The 21208-nt window shown below is 40.1% G+C and overlaps 1 protein-coding gene and 1 non-coding gene across 3 annotated transcripts; one reads left to right on the plus strand and one right to left on the minus strand.

Annotated features, from left to right (window-relative positions):
* The first annotated feature begins 7558 nt into the window (after window positions 1-7558).
* LOC105934191 (ceramide synthase 2) lies at window positions 7559-18330 on the plus strand. 2 transcript variants are annotated; one of them, XM_012874075.3, is made up of 11 exons: window positions 7560-7745; window positions 8124-8328; window positions 10366-10483; window positions 11790-11908; window positions 12137-12194; window positions 12296-12346; window positions 15081-15173; window positions 15419-15547; window positions 16357-16466; window positions 17742-17895; window positions 18012-18330. In XM_012874075.3, the coding sequence occupies exons 2-11, from the start codon at window positions 8162-8164 to the stop codon at window positions 18228-18230; spliced, it is 1218 nt and encodes a 405-aa protein (XP_012729529.2). In that variant the 5' UTR covers window positions 7560-7745; window positions 8124-8161; the 3' UTR covers window positions 18231-18330. The 2 variants fall into 2 exon arrangements, with proteins under 2 accessions (XP_035990813.1, XP_012729529.2); XM_036134920.1 differs by lacking the exon at window positions 15419-15547 and having other exon boundaries at window positions 7559-7745.
* Window positions 18331-20190: 1860 nt separating this feature from the next.
* Window positions 20191-20262, minus strand: trnam-cau. Its single transcript has one exon. It is a non-coding gene; the product is annotated as a tRNA-Met (tRNA).
* Between the last annotated feature and the right edge of the window lie 946 nt (window positions 20263-21208).

A 21208-nucleotide genomic window follows, 5' to 3' on the forward strand; every position in this document is an offset into this window, starting at 1 on the left:
TCTGCCTCTCCCCCGGCTTAAGTGAAACACCACACTCCAGTGTAATCAGCTGCTGCCAGATTTAACGCTGTGACATCAGAAATCAGACTCAGAGACAAAGATGAGCAAGCAAATCGATGCCAATCCTCCCAGCTTCTGACTACACAACAAAAGTTCAACAATAAGCACTTTGTTAACCACCCTCCCAGGATGAGCGACGCACCCTACTGGGTTGTGGACTATGATTTCTCTTCCCCCACCCCACACGGGTTTCCCAGAGGGTCGACGGTGATGGAGCCCCCGCCGGGGCACCCTGAACAGGGCTCGGCTCTGTGCTTCGTGGGGCTCCTGGTTCTGCTGCTGCTTTTCCTGGTGGTACGGTGTGTCCGTATCTTGCTGGATCCCTACAGCAGCATGCCTTCATCAACATGGACAGATCACAAGGGACTGGACAGAGGACAGTTTGAGTATGCAATAGTGTAAATAGAGAGAGGGTGACTGTAAAAGAAGGAGAGGGGGAGATATGATGTCGGCCCGCAGCAAAATGTTTGACCAATATCCTCTCTGAGTTTCTGAAAATGCAAGAAATGTCAATGCTGGTGCACAACTGATGACTGATTGGCTTAACAGCAAGCTCTCAGTATCCATGTTTGTATGATACAGTGCCTTGCAAAGGTTTTAGCACCCCCTGAACACATTTTGCCACTGGTTCTCAACCAGACTGTGACTGGGCCTCTCTAACCCAGAAATATGCGTTGATTCAAACTATTCCTTTGGAGCTCTGGTTGTATGTTTGCTGTTGTCTTCCAGGGCTGCCCTACATTTAGATTTACCCAAAAAAGCTTAATGTAATGATATATGACCACACCACCTTCTTCCATGTGTTAATTTACCAACCAGGTGTCTTCAGTGGACAACAAAATATTGTATTCATGGTATGAGAGAAAAGGGGGTTAAATTTAAATGCTTGTCAAACTCTTCTAATATTTATTAGCTAAAAATGTGAAAAACATGTCTCCTTTTCCTTCCCCTTCACAACGATGCATCACTTAGTTTACCAAACTTAATCTCAGAATGTGAAAACTGGGTATGAACACTTTTGCGAGACACTGTACGATTATAAAAGCAGCAAATGCAGAAACAATAGAAGCCATATGTCCATCTGAATCTGCAGTAAGTATCTATGTCCTCAGTGAGGAGTTTAGACGCTTCAGTGACAAACAGAACCAGAGGGAAAAGATCTGTATCACCACATTACATGCTGACTGTACCTTTTCATGTCACTTTGTAATTCTATAATGCTTTTACAAATCCCAGGGCTGAATCATAAATAGATATCCTGATTGAATAAAAGTGAAATGAAACGAGTTTAGGGTAGACATGAAAGTTACTCAAACCCAACTCATAATCTCAGTTATGCCTGTTTTAGAGCTCCGAGCTTTAAATTGTGATCTCTACTGTTGGAAAATATTACGTTCTGTTTTTATTTTTATTCTTAGGCTGTTGCTACATTTAATTTTTAATAAACATGGACTTCCAATGTGGATCCTGTTGGATTTTGCTTGGCCTGCCTGCCACCTCCTGGATCCTTGGGGGAAAATTAATTCAGAATCATTAATCTGAGGGTCTCCCTTGAACCTCCTCTTGAATTTAAACAGTTTGTGCTGTTTGTATGTTTCTCTTTTAGTTCAGTTAATGTTGACCTGAGGTAAAAAAAAAAAAAAAAATCAGCTTATGAGGCACTAGATTTACTGCACCATTGTTGGGTGGGGTTTTGCCTTCTTTAAGAGGCTTATAAGGCTCAGAGTGCAGGGTCACAGCGCTCGCTGATAACCAGCCGCATTAAGTTATGATTATGAAATAGATGTGCGCTGATACCCTCCCCCTAATCTGTTTTACCTACGTCCATTGCACCAAGCAAATCTATCCAGCAGTGCCTTTGGATCTGGGATTTTCTTTATGCTAGATAAAGTTCCTACTTCTGTTATTTTTCCCTGTTTTATAACAATATCAGATAAATTATGCTTATAACAACTAAAAGAAAGTTTGATAATATACTGGAATATTGTGTATGTACTACTTATGTATGCTACTGTAAAATAATATGCTTCAAAGTTGCACCTTTTTTGTTATCTGTTTTTTCACTTCTTATGTTGATTAATTTACAGATCTACAGAACGGGCTAATTCATCCCATGGTTGCTAGTTATGTAGACATGCATGATATAACACACTGGAGAATACAGGCCGACTAATGAGTAAAATAATCAACGGGGAATTTGTATAGAGAGGCTGCCTCATCATCCCCACCCCAAACAGCGCAATTTTCAGAGACCGTATGTTTCGTAATTTGATTTAAATGTTTAGCTCTTCTTGAGATTTCCTCTCAGTTTCTCTGGTCTCTGCTGGACTTGTTCTGATTTACAGTGACCTCTTCTGGATTCTTTGAGGCAAACAATCAGTGTAGACGTTTACTTTCTTTCTATGTGGTTTCCCATGACAAACTTGCAACTCGAGTCTTGAAAGATTCAGTCAGGAAAATAATAATTTCAACATTTAAATAATTTCTGACTATTAACTTGCAGGAAATGCAAAGCATTATAGATGCAGATCCAGCAGCCCTCACAATCTCAGGGCTGTCATCCAGGCAGTGCGACTCTAAAATCACAGCCTTGGCTCTGGTTCTCCTACTATAGCATTTAGAGATTATATCACTTCACCTTTCCATTCTCTACTGATTGCTCAGATAATTAAAATTGTTGAGTCAATTCATGATTTAGGAGGTTGATCAGCAGACATCTGCTTTACTTTTAGGGGATATTCTCCTGTTTTTCACATATTGAGGAGTGGCAAAGCGAAATTGGCCTTTTATTGTCTCATATTTATACAGTTCAGTCACATTAGAGTTGTAAGAATCGTTAGGGGTGCCAACGAGTATGGGAATGGTAAACCTAAAAAACTACATCGCAATCAAATCAAGGATGATGTTCTGGAAGGAATGGTGGCCTAGTGGTTTAGGCAGGATGCTTGTATCCTGCAAAGGGCACAAGTTCCCTGGTCCAAATCCCCCAGACCTCCATTCTGGGTCTCTGAGCAAGACTCTAGGCCCCAGAATGCTGCCAGGGTCACCACCCAGCTGCTCCCTGAAAGCAATGACTTAAATGCAGAGGACAGATTTCCCTGCAATCTGTGCTGCAATGACAAATACATATATTTTGAAGAAAAAAAATCTAATATATGATTTGAGTTTTCCCGGGTTATTTTCATTATGCTGATATTGTCAGGATGCAGCTTATTGCAGCCTGATCGGTTTCACCTGGCAGGCTGCAATTAAACCGCAACTGCTTCCACCTGTTTCCACCGCTTTATAAGACTCACCTCTTTCTGTTCCCGTCGCCGGTCCATAGTGTTCACTCCCGCTCAGTTCTCTGCCAGTATTCTTGTCAGCTCCGTTTTGTTACCGTCAGCCTGAAGACTCCGTTCAACCTGGTTTTGTTACAGTCAGCCCAAAGAATTTCCGACAGTTTGTTTTTCTCCAGAACACGACTCAGACGTTCAGCTCTCCGGTACACGGCTCTGATGTTCAGCTCTCCACTGCACGGCTCAGACGTTCTGCTCTCCACTGCACGGTTCAGACGTTCTGCTCTCCAGTGCTCTGCTCAGATGTGTTGCTCTCCAGTGTCCGGCTCAGAGATTCTGCTCTCAAGTCCACGGCTCCAGAGTTCCTCCCGGTCAGTCTCTCCACACTCCTCCTGCCGGCCAGCTTCTACACCCTTCACCTCCGTCCGTTGAAAGACTCTGGTCTCATCATCCATCTTCCACACTATTCAATAAAATTCACTCATAAGAGCTGACTCTGTGTGTGCGTGCTGTGTCCGGGTTCATCCCAGAAAAAGATATCATAACAGATATAACTAAAAAAATGAATTAATTGCAAGGTTTTCTGCATCTCTGCTCTACTGGTGTCCATGTTTGTGGTGAACAATGCAGACACCCTGCTTTGGGCTCAGCGTGTGGCGGTGATGGCCTCAGCATCAGTTTGTGCCAAAACAAATAATGAAAAAAATGAAGAAAACAGTTTCTTCTGACAGGATTATTTTATCAGTGTGAAAACCTTAACCTGTATTCAGAGGACCTTACCACTACATTTCATGTGTATAACGCTCATGTTTCACTCAGAAACCTAACTTTTGGTTTCAATTAAGCATTTTTGTTTTGAGAAAATATCAAATATTTACAATCCCTGATACATTTAGTGACGTGAGAGCATGAGAGGTGTGTAAACCTCTTTACATCTAAAAAAACAATAATACTGAACAAATTCATGCTGCCCTCATGCCTCTAATGACCACACATGTCTTAATCATAAATTGTGGGTTGCTTTTCTACCACCAGAATGAAGCCTATTAAAAAGAATTAAGTGTCATGTCAGGTTTAGAACAAAGACTGCAGTCAGACTTTGTGATGGGGACTAAAGCAGCTCTTTCCTGCTCGGTTTGTTGCACGGCTGGAACCCTTGCACCTCATTAGTAGGGCCGACTTTGCTTCACTGATTTCTGACGAGGTACTTTCCTGACAAAGCAACAAAAAAGGCATTCAGTTCCCCTCAGCCTCACTCACGCTGTTTATGCACACAAACAAATGCACACGGATAAGCAAAGCAGCCAGACTCCCAAAGAGGGAAAAAAAAGGAAGGATGACCTTAGATCAGTTGAAGGCTAGGCCAATATGAGGCACTGATTTCCATAAGTCTGACACCTGATCTCTCAGCAGGGAGGCGTCTCTGTGCTGTTTTTACATCAGGGACAGACAGTGAAAATCCATCTAAAACGGACACCCTTTAACTCTGAGCCGTCTATTTGAATAGATCTCCCCTTACAACACGACTGACAAGCAAAAATAGAAGCTCGGCTCACACCTAGAAACATGCAAATCCTGCTTCACTGTTTTAATGCAGAGCGCAGGAAATCCTTTGACCAGACCTTCCTAATTCACACACGGCTCCATTATTCAGAAAAGATCTTCTCATGTACCCATAGGTACTGATACTATCTTCATATCCTGTGAGATAACCAGGCTGACTGTTGTTGGCTGAGCTGAACAGAGAGGGGTTAGTTTGGGAGTCCTGGAACTGCAAAGCATGGTGGGGGCAGCGTCATGCTGTAGGGAGGGTTGTGGACCTGATGTTGTATTCAATTTGCCTCGGAAAACAAAAATAGGAGCTGGGAATGGGGATAAACCAGAGTAAAAAGCATTCCAGTTAATACAGTCGAAGAAGTCAGGATTCCACAATAAAAGATAATTAAAAAAGGTTAGGATTCCTATGTGGCGACGGCAAGGATAGCTGTTGTTTTGTTTGTAGTGCCTCTTATAAACGTCCTTTAAAGCTGTACTTTCCACATTCAAACACTATTTTTAATTTGTTCAGTTCAGGGTTCCAGCTGCTACATGTAACATTGATTTCAGACGCACTCTTACTACTGTGTTTTGTAAAATAAACATGTTTTATCACAGTCTACTGATGTTGATGCAGGGAGCTGCCATATTGGATCCAAGCTTAAATCTTTTCTCAGATTTTCCGAAGGGGAAAGTCTGACTATATATTTTTCCGACCAAAAGTCGGGATTTACGAGTTCCGACTGCAACTTGAATGCAAGATTAATACAGATTAGGTTTGGAAGACAACCTGTTAGAGGGTGCCAAGGACTTGAGTCTGAACCGGGCCGTCACCTTCCTGCAGGTCAACACAATACAACAGGAGCTACAACGGAGGAGTTAACATCAAAGCACATCCATGTGTTAGAACGGCCTAGTCAAAGTCCATACCTAAAGCCTGTGGCAAGACCTGAAAATGAGTAATCACTGTTGCTCTCCATCCCAGTAGGATAAAGATCTCAGTCTGTGGATGTGAAAGGATGGTAGAAACACATAGTCCTCCAGACTGCCGCCGTGACTGCAAGGGAAGTTGTTTCTACAAACTGTTCACTGAGCTGGGCTGAATATTCTTCCGCCCCATTATCTCTCCTCTTCACAATTTGGCACCACTACTATTGTTTGTCACTCATTTAAAATCCAAGTAAAATGCATTAAAGGTTACAGTTGTAACGTTCACAGAATGTGAAAAAGTTAAAGGTGTCTGGACGTTTCTGTAATTCACTGTGTTCGTTCTGTTTGAAGCTTGCAGGTGAGACAGTCTGGGAGCAGAACCTCTCAGAGGTGAGTCTCCTCTGGTACTTTGAAGTCGTAGGAATGTCCTGGACTGTTACAATGAATGTCATCAGCCATCCACCCAGGAGGGCTCTGCCATGTCTGTCGGTGTTCACTAGTGGTAGGAAATCATCAAATGCATTGACCACAGCCTTGTATAGAAAATGCATTACTGACATAATGCTGTGGTACCTCTCTTTTTAGGCTCATGACTTCCTTCTAATGTCAAAATGCATTTTATTCAGGTTTAATGTCTATAAAGTTGCCACTACTATCAGAAAAGTCACCTTACCTCGAGTAGAATTTCATAAAGAAGACAATGCTAAAGGGGTATTTGATTATGTCTAAGCAATGCAAAAATGTGACTGAAAAGTGGACTGTGTCTTTATTAAGATGCCTGGAAATGTCTAAATATGGGCAAAACATTGTGAGGTTTGAACAACTGGATTGTTAAGACCAAATTTGGAAATCTAAGGGCTTCAAACATCGGTTCAATTGTTACCTTTTTTTCTCTCTCCACTCTTCATTTATTTAGTTATACTAAAGGTAAAAACTAAAACAGTGACATCCCGTGGACACTGATGCTTTAGGATGAATCACACAGAACCAACCCTCCATCATTGGACCATGGAATAACCAGTACACCGTGAGATGTTTTCCCCTGACCTGTCTGCTGTGTTCTTTGGTCTGCATGATGCTGCTTGTTCATATACAGGTTCTCTGAGAACCGCGATATTTTTACCGAGATATGATTACGCGCAGCTGGACTCTGGATCCAAATGCCATGACTTGGCTGCACTGGATTGCATTTAAGAGCAGCAGAATAAAACAGTGCTAGATTGATAAACAGCACTTTTTTCTGAGACATTATTTATTTATTTTGTAACATTTTTTATTTTATTTTTATTTGTGACACAATTTGGATGCCATATGTTGTTCTTCTTCCAATTTCTAATCTAGCCGTACTTTTTGTCGCAATAAACCCAAATGCAATAATGGCCAGCAAAGATCAATCGGGGGTATATAGCAAATAAATGAGGATGCATGCATTATCTGACCCTCGAATCTGTTCAGGTTCAGTTTTACTCTATCACCCCAGTTTATATATATATATATATATATATATATATATATATATATATATATATATATATATATATATATATATATATAGAGAGAGAGAGAGAGAGAGAGAGAGAGAGAGAGAGAGAGAGAGAGAGAGAGAGAGAGAGAGAGAGAGTTTAAATAATTTTATAGAAGTTATAAATTACTAACTTAAATTAAAGCTGTAAGTAAACATTTTTGCCCCCTCGTTTCCTTTCTGAATGGACCCAAACAAATAACCAGCGCTTTATTTTGAAGGGGGAGTCCTCCACTTCCTCTTACCCTGTCGGGCTTGACAGGCGTGTCCGCGCTCCTGGTGTCCTCGTCGGGATACAGCGGCACCGGAGGCGCATCCCTCCGCAGCCCGACCCCTCCAGCTCTCCGCCTGAGCGGCTCTTATGTGGTTCTGTCTGCAGGTTTTTCGGGACACCGTGTCCGCAGAGCTGCCGCTCTCAGGTACGGTTCTGCTGCTCCTCCGTCTCCTCTGAACGGCTTCTGTCCTCCTGCAGCCTCCATGCGCTTCAATCACAAGTCCGACTGGACCAGATTCACTCTTCCCTTATTTTTGTCTGCTTTTCGTTCTCTTAATTACTACAACTTTGTGTTTTGGAACATTGCGTGTCCGTTGCATGGATGTTCAGTGTAGTCATCTTTGAGCTGATTTGCATAAGCCTTTAGTGTTTTTTTCCTCTTCTACTGTACCACAAGTGTGGCATCTATGGGCACAGCGAAGGTGACCTCTGAGGCTTTGTACCAAACACAAAAGAAGTTCCTGGCGCCGGGATAAAGTCGCGTTTCCTTGTTGAGCTTCTCTGCTCTTTTTTTCTCCTGCAGACTCCTGCAGTTTGTTTTGCTGACAAAAGAGGAAAAAAATGGACCTACTTCCAGACTTGTGGAGGCAGGAGTATTGGCTCCCTCCTGGTGTGACCTGGGAAGACCTGGAGCGGCTGCCGGACTCGGAGAGACCTCGTCCCAAGGATCTTCTCATCGCCCTGCCCCTCGCTCTGGGCTTTGTCGCGGTTCGCTGTGTGTTTGAGAGGTACAGCACATCTGAGCTCAACGCCCAGGATATGTGTGGCGGGTCGGTGTCTAAGGATGGAAACCACAGGGGAGATTTTCCACCTGGGAGGTGGATAATGGAAAGTGCGAGTGGAAGGGGGAGGGTCACGTGGTTTTTTAATTTAATTTGCATTTTAAAAAACAAAAATATCTGAAAAGTTTGGCATGCATTTCTCATCAATGCTTTGTAGAATCGCCTTTCCATGCCAGTAGGGGTTTTGAGTACCGGCTGCTCGTGTAGAGACAGAAATCTTTGCCCTCTCTGCTCAGCTAGTAGGTCAAGCTCAATCAGATTGGATGGAGAGTCTCTGTCTGTGAACATGAATCTTCAAGTCTTCTCACAGATCCTCTGTTTGATTTAAGTTACATGAATATGCTTTGATGGAAATGTTTCCACTGTCCAGTTTAAGTTTGTTCCAGACTCAGAGTTTCGCGTGTTGGCCTAAAACTTTAATTTTGGCCTAAACTGATAGACTACCTTCTTACACATGAAACCAAATTAACATGATGACCCTTTGAAGAAGGATAACGGATCCACATTGATCCTTTTTTTTTTTAAACTCAAGAATAATTCAGCTCTCTTTCAGGGTTCTCAAACAAAAGAAAGCGTCAGACTTTTAGAACATGGGAAAAATACAACTTTTTAAGGTGTTTTAAGCCCTTTTCATGTTGGTAAAAAAAAAAATAAGAAAAAAATTTAAATATATAAAATCAAATAGAGACCAAATAAATAACCCGTTTCCTGGCAAATAACACAGTTTAAAGTTTTTAAGATAATTCCTTGCACCACCAATGTAATTTTGCATTATGGATGCTATATAAAAACAGTAAACAGTTATATCTGTATATAACATTTTTATAAAGTCATGAAGAGCGTATGCAGAGGGCTCAGACAGCCACAGGCAGCTCTGGCTGCAGACCTCTGGTTTGGGCGGACAGCCAGGTCTTTGGAGGGTTGCAGCTGTGCCATAATCTTTTTATTTTCCAGATCTTGGCTTGAAATGTTCAAAGCTTATGATATTGTTTTATAACCTCTCACTGCTTTAAACGCCTCCACAACTTTCCCCCTGACCTGTCTTGTTTGCTAACATTCTTCAACAAACCTGGTAGGCGATCACAGCCCAGCTGGATTGGATACTGAGATTAAATTAGGTGGACTCTAATGAACTCACTAAAGGAGTTCTGAAGGTAACTGTGGGTATCAGAGTTAAAGATGTGAGAACATAAATGTGCCTCACATTTTTCAGACTTTTATTTGTAATTAAAAAAAAACAAAACACTGGTTTCCTTCTTATTTACAACTCATGTTTCACGTTGTAGGGGTGCGTCACATAAAATAATAAAAAAATACATTTGAGTTTGTGGTTCTAATGTGAAAGAAATCTATATTTAAAAAAAAAGGATGCATATCTCTGCTGAAAGGAATGATGTAAAGTGAGTAGTGTTAGAAGCACTGGACATTTGTTGATGTTGAATGAGCTTGTTATGTAGTGCAGTGAGCAAATATATGAGCAGGTGCACAAGCTGAGCACGGCGGGCTTTGTTGTCATCAGAGAAAGAAGCTTTAGCAGATATACGAAGATAAAAACTTGGAAAGATCATTTGTTGAACAAGTAGGGACTACAGGCAATGCGGTGCATTTTAAACTTCCCTTTTTATAGAGCAGGAATTAGACAGTGCCTTGTTTATAGTTACCTGTGCTGCTGCCTGTTAAAAGTGAAAAGAGTGAAAATCAAGGGCAGAGAAAAGAGAGGAATTCATTAATATGTTCAATGTGATTAAAATGCTGTATTAGTGTTTTACTGCGATGCTAAGATGTATTGTTTCAGATTTGTAGTAATCAGGCATCTCCAAAGTAGGAAAAAATAATTTTTAATAAATGTAATTTCTTTTTCATCTATTGATTGTTAGGAAAAACAGAAAAGAGCATTCCACAAGAAGTTCAGGCAAATTATCTGTGATATTATTGATGTGGACTGCCTGTCCTCGTGACCTGCTGTGTCCTCCTCGTCCACAGGTTTTTGGCCCCCCCTATCGCCAGAAGTCTGGGGGTGAAGAATAGATTTCAGTCGACTGCGGCCCCCTCCCCGCAGCTGGAGTCATTTTACACTCACAGGAGTAAGCAGCCCACACAGGTGAGTTTTAAGGGCTCCTAGGTGTGGCTAACAGTGATGTTCGCGGTGGAGACGGCTTCCCATCGGCTTATAAAGGGACTAAGTTGGTATCTGCACGCGTCGTGCCCCAGGTTGGTATATTTTGTCAAATATCTTTAGAAATAGATAAAACTAAGGAACTTTTCGAGAAACATCCGAAGATAGGAAGCTCAAACGGAGACAAATGAATGAATTATAAGTATAGGTGATATTTAAACACTTTTGTGTTCTCTTGTTGTTGTGTACAATAAAAAAAGGCAATGAATGATTAAATAAAAATCTATATGTAAATGCATGTTTTCTGAATGGATACAAAATTGGCTGAAATCATCAACCCCCTACTAACGTGCTTTAGTGTTAGGATAAGCTGCGTGTTTGTTTGACAAAACCATTAAAAAAGAGTGTTGTTGTTTTTTTTAGGATTTTTGGATTTGTCATCTTAACCATTTAGATCTCCTTCATTGTTTTGAATATATTCCGTGGAGGAGCAGATAAATATAAGGCGCATTTTGGAGCTTGGGGATCATGCCAGGATTGAGTTTAGTGATGGTCCTTCCCCTGGTACCAGAGTAGAAACATGCTCTGTTGACTACCTCTAGACTGGGCACAGCAAATGCTCATGGGTGCAGAACCCACGTCCCACACGTCCTATCATGGTACTAGATTGATCGCCTTGCATCCCACACTTCCCTCTGACGTTTAGCTTCGGTATGCGGCCCGTGAAGGATGGAACTTGCACAGCGGGGTCCAGCTCGGTAAATGTTTGGCCCAGATTTCCACGCGGCGCTACGAACTAGCTCTGCTGAGCCTACGCCTCCACTCAAACACCTCAGCTGGCCAACCAGAGCTCAAACACTAGAGGAAATGTATCTGAAACCTCTCGAAAGGCTTGAATGGCGCTGAGGGTCCGCTAGTGGAGGAGTGCTTGCAAATCTACACAAATGAAATCCAGGTTCAAGTGGTCAAGCAAGATGCGAAAAAAGAATTAAGGACCTTTAAAATGTGGTCTAACCGCATTTTTAGGCTTTTCAGCGTCTATATCTCAGATATTCCTATCACATTTTAACATTTCTTGCTATTTGCTGATAGGATCTTGCTTTGTGAAGAAGCATAAGACCAACCTGACTGATCCCAGTTCCTAGAAAGCTCAGCCTGAGGGGGAAGCAAATCACATGTACCGCAACTACAGTAAAGCCCCTTCTTCTGTGGGGAGCTTTGGATGAAATCCTGTCGGCAAAATGATTCGTAACTCAATCCTTGTCTTACGCCACTTGTCCTGTCGTTCCAGAGTGAACTTGCCAATTTGATGGTGTTGTGCGGAAAAACCCAGAGACAGGTGGAGAGCTGGTTCAGGGTTCGCCGGAACCAAGACCGACCCAGTCAAACCAAGAAGTTTGCTGAAGCTGCGTGAGTGCGATACCTTTTCAGAGGAGGCCTTTAATTCAGTTCCAGATGCTCTTGTCTACTACGATGTAGCAAATAGAAATCCCCTGAGGACTGAGTTTTTTTTAGTTTTCTTTACAAGCGTTGTCTGAGCCAATTATAGGGAAACACCCCCTGCAGCCAAATGAACCACTTTTACCAAAATGTCCGTTTGCCTGATCAAATTTTCTACTCTTACATTTTGTTTTACAGTTGGAGGTTTTTTTTCTACCTGTCGGCATTTATAGCTGGATTGACCTCCTTAATCAATGTGAGTTTAAAGTGAAATCATCTAAATCTGAATTTTCTGTCCGTCTATTTTGACCTCTGCTGGCTCCATTTGTTGAAACTTTTGTGTCCCTCTGTGAACAGAGACCCTGGTTCTGGGATCAGAGGGAATGTTGGAGAAATTATCCCTTTCAGGTAAAACTGAAAATCTTGTCAATAACATTGTTTGTTTTTCAGCTAGTTTGCTGAATTGATTGTGTTGCATTTGTGTTTTAGACAAAAGTAAAATCTTCCCCTCTTTTGTCTGACCTATTGCAAGATGCATTGCAGTGAAAAATGTTAGCTCCTTTTTTGTCAGACTTACATCAATTCATCAAACCAAATTTTAATATCAGACGAGGAAGACCTGAGTAAATCTAATAAGCAGTTTTCAAATGTTGGTTTTACTGATTAAGGAAGATAGCTAATCAAATCAACCTGACCCTGTATGATAAATTCACTGTCTTCTTGTTAAATTATTAACTGTAAATAACCAAATTATTGGCTTTATGCTACACCCAGGCCTAATTACTGCCTGAGCTGTAAAATCAGGAAATCTCTGACAAGATTAAGTAGGCAAAACGATCCTAAAGCCAACACATATTGCCCTGATCCAAAAAAAAAAAAAAAAAAAAATACAAATTTGAGAACCGAATAGAAACAAAGTCGTTGACATCTATAAATTTGGAACAGGTTAGAGTGTCTTTTCCAAGGACTTGAGACTCCAGCAAACCACAGTAGGGGCCATTATCCAGAAACAGGGGAAACATGAAACTGGTGACTTTTCTCAGGCTTTGCTACCAACGTTACTCCAAGAACGCATCAGCCACTCATCCAATAACCAAGAATATTTAAAACACTTCAGATCTGCTATGCCTCAGTTAAGTTCATGACTCGACAGCAAGAAAGAGACGGCACAAAAGGGCATTCAGACATTTCCAAGGTTGAAACCATTGCTGGCTAAAAAGAAGGCGAAGGCATATCTAAATTTCCCATAAAAGTCTTGATAACCCCATGACCTTTGGGAAAATTGGGTTTAAAACTAACACAGCGTTTCAGAAAAAGAACACCACACTGGCAGCCAAACATGCAGGTGGAAGTGTGATGGTCGGAGCTACTTTGGTTCCTCGGGCCTGGATGATATGCAGAATATCCAGAAGGGAAAATGTCCGTCCATCAGAGGCTCCAGTACATTTAGGTCCAGCAGCAGCACAACGCTCCAAAGTACACCTGCAACTCTGTCTCTGAAAGGATCAGGAAACTAAACAGAATTAAGAATCCGGAGTGGCCTAGTCAAAGTAAAAACTTAACCATGGGGTGGTCTTAAAGAAGCCATTCTTTGAATGACAGAAACTTTCCAATGTGGCTGAATTAAAACAAGTTTGCAAGAAGACTGGGTCAAACTTTTTCCACAACAACGTAAAAAACAGATTGCCAACAAGGAGGGCACAGCCAGTTATTACAAGTAGGGGGAATTACCTTTCCACATCTTTTTTTCATCAAGGCTTTTTCCCCATAATGAACAGAATCACCTTTGAAAATATTATAGCATGAAAATAGGGGGAAAAATGAAATATGACACTATAGATGAAAACAGCAACAAAGATATTGATCGTGATTAACCCAAGATTTTTCAGACGCTTTACTTTCCTTTTATTACACAATCTTGTTGCAATAAAGCTTGTAGCAACTCAGCCATTAAAAAATATGCATCGTGTATTATCATCGTGCACTGACGACAGCAGACTAGCTGAATCTATTATCGAAACCCTGATGCCAAATGCCTGACACTTTAGATATAACATCCAGGCAAGAAATGTGCACAAGCAGTCCTTTGTAATTGTGATGCTGCAGATGATGATATTGTGAGGATTTTGATTTTCACAGATAAAATGTGTTTGAAAAAGTGCGACAAAATAAGAACTCAAAACCAGCGATAATCTTTAGGGACACTTACAGATTAGATCCTAGCACTGAAATGCTCCTGAACTACCAAATCCAAACTCTGTGGTGCTGTTGAGATGTTTAACTACATATTCACATGGAGGAAAGTGGATCTCTCACTCAGACTGCCACGTTTGGCTCATAGCAGATTTAGTCAGAACAAAGGGTTACACTGTGGAGGGCTCATTATCTGGCCGATGTTGCAGCCAAACTCAATACTTTATCCTGTATTGACTTTGTTTTTTAACGGGAAGTAAAGTTGGAAGCTTTGTGGAGTGGAATGTTTAATTTATGATGAAAAAACTCTGGTTGCATTAAAATTGATTGTATATTTACTTTCAGCAGCATTGGCAAGTTTAAAGTTTACCTTACCTTACTTTACATTAATCTACGTTAAATCAGAGTTGATAAACCAGCAGATTACTGTAAAAATTTCATGTTAATATTTCAATGACATCTTCAGATGGTATTTAACTAACACGCCCACAAAGGATTTATTTTCTCAGAGATTGTTCATCACTAGAAAACCAAAACATTTTGCTCCCTCTAAACATTTTTGTGGCAAATGCAACAAATACTGCAATTAAAATCCAATTTTTCCTATTTATGAACTGCTTAAAAACATATTTATTGCTTATGCTATAAACAACAAATTCATTATTTACCTTAAATTAAATAGTAAAACAAATACAATAATTTCATGCACGAACCTAAAATAGGAAATTGTTGAATCAACTGGAGTTAAAGGGTCCAGAAGGCGGATCTGGCACTAAATAAAAAATACTGATGCAGTCATATGGATATTGTTGCTACTGGCCAATCCAAACCAGGTTTTTGCTGCACATACATTTGGGTTGTAAATCTTCAAAGGGCACAAAGGTGAAGTTGTTCTCCATACCATGGCCACCACTAAATTTGCATGCTTTACCACCATTCTCTGCTGCAGCCCTTAGAGAGAGCTCATTTCTGGTACTACATGCTGGAGTTGGGATTTTATGGCTCTCTGCTCCTTCGGATCTCCGTGGACGTCAAAAGAAAGGTAAAGACGCCAACATCGCTTCGCTGATTCATTTTGCATTTGCCCTTTAGAGAGCTCCTAACAAGGCTTGTGGTAACTCCAGCCTGGATAGAGTTCAGGCTTCTCTCGCTTCACTTCTGCTTCAGTGACAAACGTCTGTCCACATGTAAATTAGTGACTGAAAGACCAGATTCTTCAGCTGACATTCGAAGGTTTGTCCCGTGTCTCCATGCTGACCCGCTTCATCTGTGTGTTTGCTTGAGCAGGATTTTAAAGAACAGGTGATCCACCATTTGGCCACCATCTTCCTGCTCAGTTTCTCCTACTGTGCCAACTACATCCGCATTGGCACCTTGGTCATGCTGCTTCATGACTCGTCTGACATATTGTTAGAGGTAATTGCACTGGAGGCTCCTAAAGAAGGTTTTTCAAAAAAACTGGTTGTCTAAATACATCAAGTCTACAGTCAAAAGTTCAAACTTCACGTTAGGCTGTTCCAAAAAAAAAGGAACCGCGCTGAGGTCCCAGTTACAGCCTGCAGGGAAGTTGCAGAAGGTTCTTGTGATTTGGATATCTAGAAATCACATCAGGGGCATCTGAAGGGACCTTACTTTGCTTATCTGAAATAAAGGATTTTGTATGAGAAACAAATAAAATTTGCGTTTAAATCTAAACCATGTGTGATTTACAGAATAGTTATAGAGCAGCTACCAGTTGCTGCTTTGAAATGTTGCCCTGTTTTCAAAAGTCTTTGATAAAATTAATATCTATGACGGATTTGAAAACTATCATAAAGGATGCAGTAAAGGTGGAATGTCACCGTTTTTTGTTGACACTTCACTGATTTTTTTAAATTTCATTTTAATATCTTATGTTTTATTGTGTGATTCTTTCTACCGTTCACGATTACATGTCTATTTTACATTGTGATGTTTATGGCTGCAACCTTGACCGGGTCTCCTTTGTTAAAGAGATTTTAATCTAATTAAATAATAAAAAAAAACAATGAAATTAAAATACTACATGCTAATAACATGTAGGAATACAATCTGCTTTGTTCGGGGGCAATGTGAGATTAGATGGCCATCTATCTTGTCTTCTATATTACACTCATTATTTGCTATCCTAATCCTCCTTGATTAATAACATGAAGCTAATAAGGTTAATAAGGTCGGTAATGTATTAATTACTGCTTACTCTACAGTCTGCTAAGATGTTCAACTACGGCGCTGGCTGGAGGAAGACATGTGACTCTCTGTTTGTTGTGTTTGCTGTGGTCTTCCTTGTGACTCGACTGGTGATTTTCCCCAGCAGGTAAGAATTTGTTTTTGTTCTTTTAGTTTTGTGTGCAGCAAAACACGTCAGTAACAGTGTTCATTTCCCTATTGACTTTCTCACATTTTGTCTCATTGCAACTACAAACCTCACTTAATTTTATTAGGTTACGCTGTGTTGGACCAACTCTTAGTAGTATATAACTGTTGAGTAAAAGAAAAATTAAAAACATGTTGCTACAAAGAAAACTGCATTATAAAAGTGAGCGTTCACCCCTACTGAGTCAGTACGCATAGAATCACCTGTTGTTGCAATTACAGCTGGATGTCTTTTAAAGCATACAGGCGTAGCTGAGCTATGACTCTGACTTTTGCCTGTTGTTCTTGTAAACTAACTGAGCTCAGTCAGATTTGATGGAAGGTTTCTGTGAACATATATTTTCAGGATATGCCGCCTCAGGCTTTAGCTCAGGAGTTTGAATGGACAACAAATTAATATGTTTTGATCTTTACCCTTCCATTGTAGCTCTGTCTGTATATTTAGGGTTGTTGTTCTGCTGAAAATCCAGTTTTTCCAGCCTCTAACAGAGCTCAGTCTTGCTGGGACCCCCACATGGCTTGTGTGGGGGTCCCAGTGACAACGGACACTACCTGTGGCTTTCTTTGACTACCCTTTCTTCTGCCTATGCTGTAGTTTCAGAATCAGAATCAGAAATACTTTAATAATCCCAGAGGGAAATTATTTTCGTTACACGCTCCAGATATACAAACAACGAATATATATATATATATATATATATATATATATATATATATATATATATATATATATATATATATATATATATATATATATATATATATATATATATATATATGAGGGTCCAGGAGGACCTGCCCTCAATCTCAACTCCAGTATCGGCTCCCCGCAGCTCTAATGCGCAAATGTGTGCACACAGGAAAATCTTCCCACTAAGTAAAGCAAACAAAAATTATATAAATTTTATATATATATAAAATAAAGTGATAGTGACGATGCTGCAGCTCCTCCAGAGTTACCATGAGCCTCTTGGCCCCTAGCTTTAATGCCTCTCTGATTAATGTTCTGCTCAGCCGACCTGTCAGTTTAGGTAAAACTTCATGTTTTGGCTGGTTTGCACGTTGAGGTCTTTTTTTTTTGTAAAAAAAAATAAAAAAATATACCCATGTATAGTTTTCCTTCATCACAATTAGGCACTATTTTGTGTTGTTCAGTGACATAAAAATAAAAAGTTGAAGGAGTATAACTACTTTACAAAACGACATTTCCTTTCAGGATCATTCATACCACCCTGCTCCTGTCCATGGAGGTCTTTGAGCCCTTTGCTGGCTACTACTTCTTTAACGTCCTGCTGATGGTGCTGCAAGCTCTTCACGTATTCTGGGCGGGTCTAATCATACGCATGGTCTGCAAGTTCTTCAAAGGCAAGGTGAGACACAGCAGTGATGCTGGAGCTAAGTATGTCATTTCTAACTCACCCAAGAGTCAGCGAGCTCCACACTTCTTGTTATTCGGCGTTAACCCTCGGCATTTTTCGCTCTGCAGCTGGAAAAAGACGAGCGCAGCGATGAAGAGAGTGACGCCGAGGCGGAAGAGGAGGACAAAGCTAAGGAAGAAAAGATGGATCAAGGAGGAGATTGTTACTGGGAAAAAAGTAAAGAAACTCTGAACTCCAAACTATCTGTGCTGACCAACAGCTGTGTCCTCACTAACCTGACCTACCACAGGTCCTCTGTGGCTAACAGAGAGCATAAGGCTCAGTAAAACTCTTGCTTTATGCTTCATTTTAGTAATTGTTTTTATCCATTCAGCTCTTTAAAAAAAACAATGTACAATGATGCAACTCTAAATTTAGAGGGTGGTAGCATCTATAGTAATATAGATGTATATTACATCTGCTGTAATATAGATGTAAATGTTTTTTCTTATACGATAACCCCTGTGCTTCAGTTTCTGCGGTCAAACCATTAACATTGATGGTTCTTTTTTCTATCTTCCTCTAGATAACTAGTCCTTTATGTCGCTGCTGCTCAACCCTGCTTCAAATTGTTGTGGTACGACAAGAATGTATTTTTCATAAAGCATTGAGTTGTTTTTTTTGTACATTTTATTTTTAAAAACCCACTGCAGTCCACATCTTGTGGGAATGGCTTTGTCAACAGGACAGCCTGAGAGGCAGATTCATAGATTATGATCATATGTTTGGTTTTGTTACTTATTTATGAAAGACTTTCTTTGCATTTATGTAACCTTCCATCTACTGAAACTCTGGTTATAATTTTCGGTGACATTCATCACTGTCTTTGACATTGTAAAATAAATGAATCTACAAAATATGTTCATCTCACATAGACTCTGTAAAATATCTATTTCTTTCTCATTTAATTATTCTTTTGTAATCTTAGTTACACTGAAGTATTGGTGCTGACGTTTTTCGCGATTCTACGATCTCAGAAATGAAAGCAAAATCAACAGATCCCCACATTTTGTTGCACTGATGCATAATTTGGAGTTTATTGCACATTTCCCAGCAAAAATGGTAAGTAAAATTAGGGTTTATTGCTGCATTCCAGTTGCAATTGGAGCTCGGAGACTCTGACTTTCGGTCAGAAGAATCCACTGGAACGACCGCTAAAGTTAAACTTCCCCCTTGATAGGTTGGAGAAATCTTTAAAGGCCGTTTGTCGTATCCAGTATGGCATCTGCTAGCATCAACAACAGTAAGCTGTGATGAAAATGTGTTTCTTTTACAAGATACAGCTGTAAGAGTGCATCTGAAATCAATATTACGTGTAGTGGCTCAACACATTAAAAGTGGTGAATGCAAAAAAGGTTAAAAAAATAAAACAACTGGACTTCTGTTCTGAAGCTGAAGATGTTTCGCTTCCCATCCAGGAAGCTTTCTCATTTTGAAATGTCTGAAGTAGTGTGATAAGATGGGATAAGATAGGGCTTTATTGATCTAACAGTGGAGAAATTTAATTGTCACACATTGGCTTAATAAACAAAAAGAAAGGTGCCAAAAGAAGGAAAGGTGCATAAGGTGAAGTTCCAAGCTTAAAGATTGATCATGGCCTGGATGACTGAGAATCTTCACCAACATTAACAGTGGTGATAGCAAGTAAACAGGAAAAGCTTTTTAGTTGTTTTGGAATCCAGACTTCTGGGACCGTGTTGGGGTAAATTGAACGCAGCATTAGTGATTGCTCTTTTCCACCTGCAGGTGGCAGTGTTTTATTACTTCTGCTACACTGCTGACTTGATGTCAGTTTAAAAGTGATCGATATGGCGAGTAACAAAAAGTCACATTTAGCGTCAAACCTAGGCGAAATGACCAATCAAACCAGTATCCCTCTTCTCTCCATGACCGTGGATTTAAATATTAATCATTGACCGTCACACTGTCGAGTTTATTCACATTTGAAAGTAACAATAATACCACCAAATATTATAAAATTTGTACTTTTCTAAAAGAAAAATAAGAGTAACACTGTATGGCCATGTGGATAGGATGTAATACCCTGGGATGTTAAATGTATATTTTGCTGGCAGGCTCGTGGCTTACGTAAATATGTTATTTAAAATCTTTACTGTCTTCAACATATATAAAATATCTTACACTCAAATGGTACTGATTACTGATTGATTGCATAAAGCAAAAGTGGCAAAATCCTGGAATAAGTGATTGTAACCCCTCCTGTACAAGGAGGGGGATAAAAAGCGATAGCAGAGGATGGTTTCGATCCATCGACCTCTGGGTTATGGGCCCAGCACGCTTCCGCTGCGCCACTCTGCTCGCGCTGTACTATGAGAACAGGTTGAATATGACTGTGTATGACTACGGATTGTGTGCTTTTGGATTGTATACTTTGTAATTACGTATCCTTTCTAGTTGGAAATTACACATTATCGTAAAACCAAATGTTTTTTGCGTGTTAGCGATAGGATTTTTTAGCACAAGCTAAGTTTAGCTTGTTAGGATGCTAACAGTAGCGCTCTACAATGCTATCGTAGGGGATTGCTATTTCGGTTAAAACTCGATTGATCGCTCAATATAACACGTTCTGACAAAGTAAACGCTCTGTTGTCATTTCTTGTTGTGTCACGAAAATATTAGCTTTATGTTGTTATTAGACTGTCTATCTGCTGAAACCAAAAATCCACCTTCCGAGTCCTGCACACCTGCCTACTTGTTTGTCTTTCTTCTTTTTTTTTGTCAGATAGACCCGCACGAATCATCGTGTAAAAGCGGATTTCAATTGTGATCAAATCAACACTAAATAAAGTTATAACTTAAATGATCAGATCTAATAACATTTTATTTCAACCAAGAACCAATTTAAGAAAACGAGATAGGTAACTTTAAAAAAATAGAACAATATATGAGGAGTTAAAAAATGTATTTCATTTTCATTTTATTACAATAGGATGTTTAAAAATATTTAGACTTCACATGCTGGAGGTTAAATGTTTTATTGATATCAAGCAATGCAGCCCATTGTTATAAGTGCTTACCAGACAGATTGGTCAGAAAGTTTCCTCTCTAAGGAAACCCAGCAGGTTGCATCAAATCTCGACAAGCTGCATTCACTCCTCCTTAAAGAGCATAGAGCCACAGTGGACAGTCTTTTGCATTGTCCATGACTTTGCAGCAATCCCTCATACTGAACATGCATGAAGGTTTCATATTTAAATTTACACTGCTATCCTTAGGTTTTAATGTTTGTAATTTTTACTGTGTT

Source organism: Fundulus heteroclitus, unplaced genomic scaffold, assembly GCF_011125445.2.
Source record: "Fundulus heteroclitus isolate FHET01 unplaced genomic scaffold, MU-UCD_Fhet_4.1 scaffold_94, whole genome shotgun sequence".
Classification (NCBI taxonomy): Eukaryota; Metazoa; Chordata; class Actinopteri; order Cyprinodontiformes; family Fundulidae; genus Fundulus; species Fundulus heteroclitus.

What these genes read in the sequence shown, in the direction of transcription:
- LOC105934191 (XM_012874075.3), top strand. Translation starts at nt 8,162, where the DNA reads ATGGACCTACTTCCAGACTTGTGGAGGCAGGAGTATTGGCTCCCTCCT. An exon ending in GGAGTAAGCAGCCCACACAG is followed by an intron (nt 10,484 to 11,789) that starts GTGAGTTTTAAG and finishes CTGTCGTTCCAG; the next exon opens with AGTGAACTTGCCAATTTGAT. An exon ending in GATTGACCTCCTTAATCAAT is followed by an intron (nt 12,195 to 12,295) that starts GTGAGTTTAAAG and finishes CTCTGTGAACAG; the next exon opens with AGACCCTGGTTCTGGGATCA.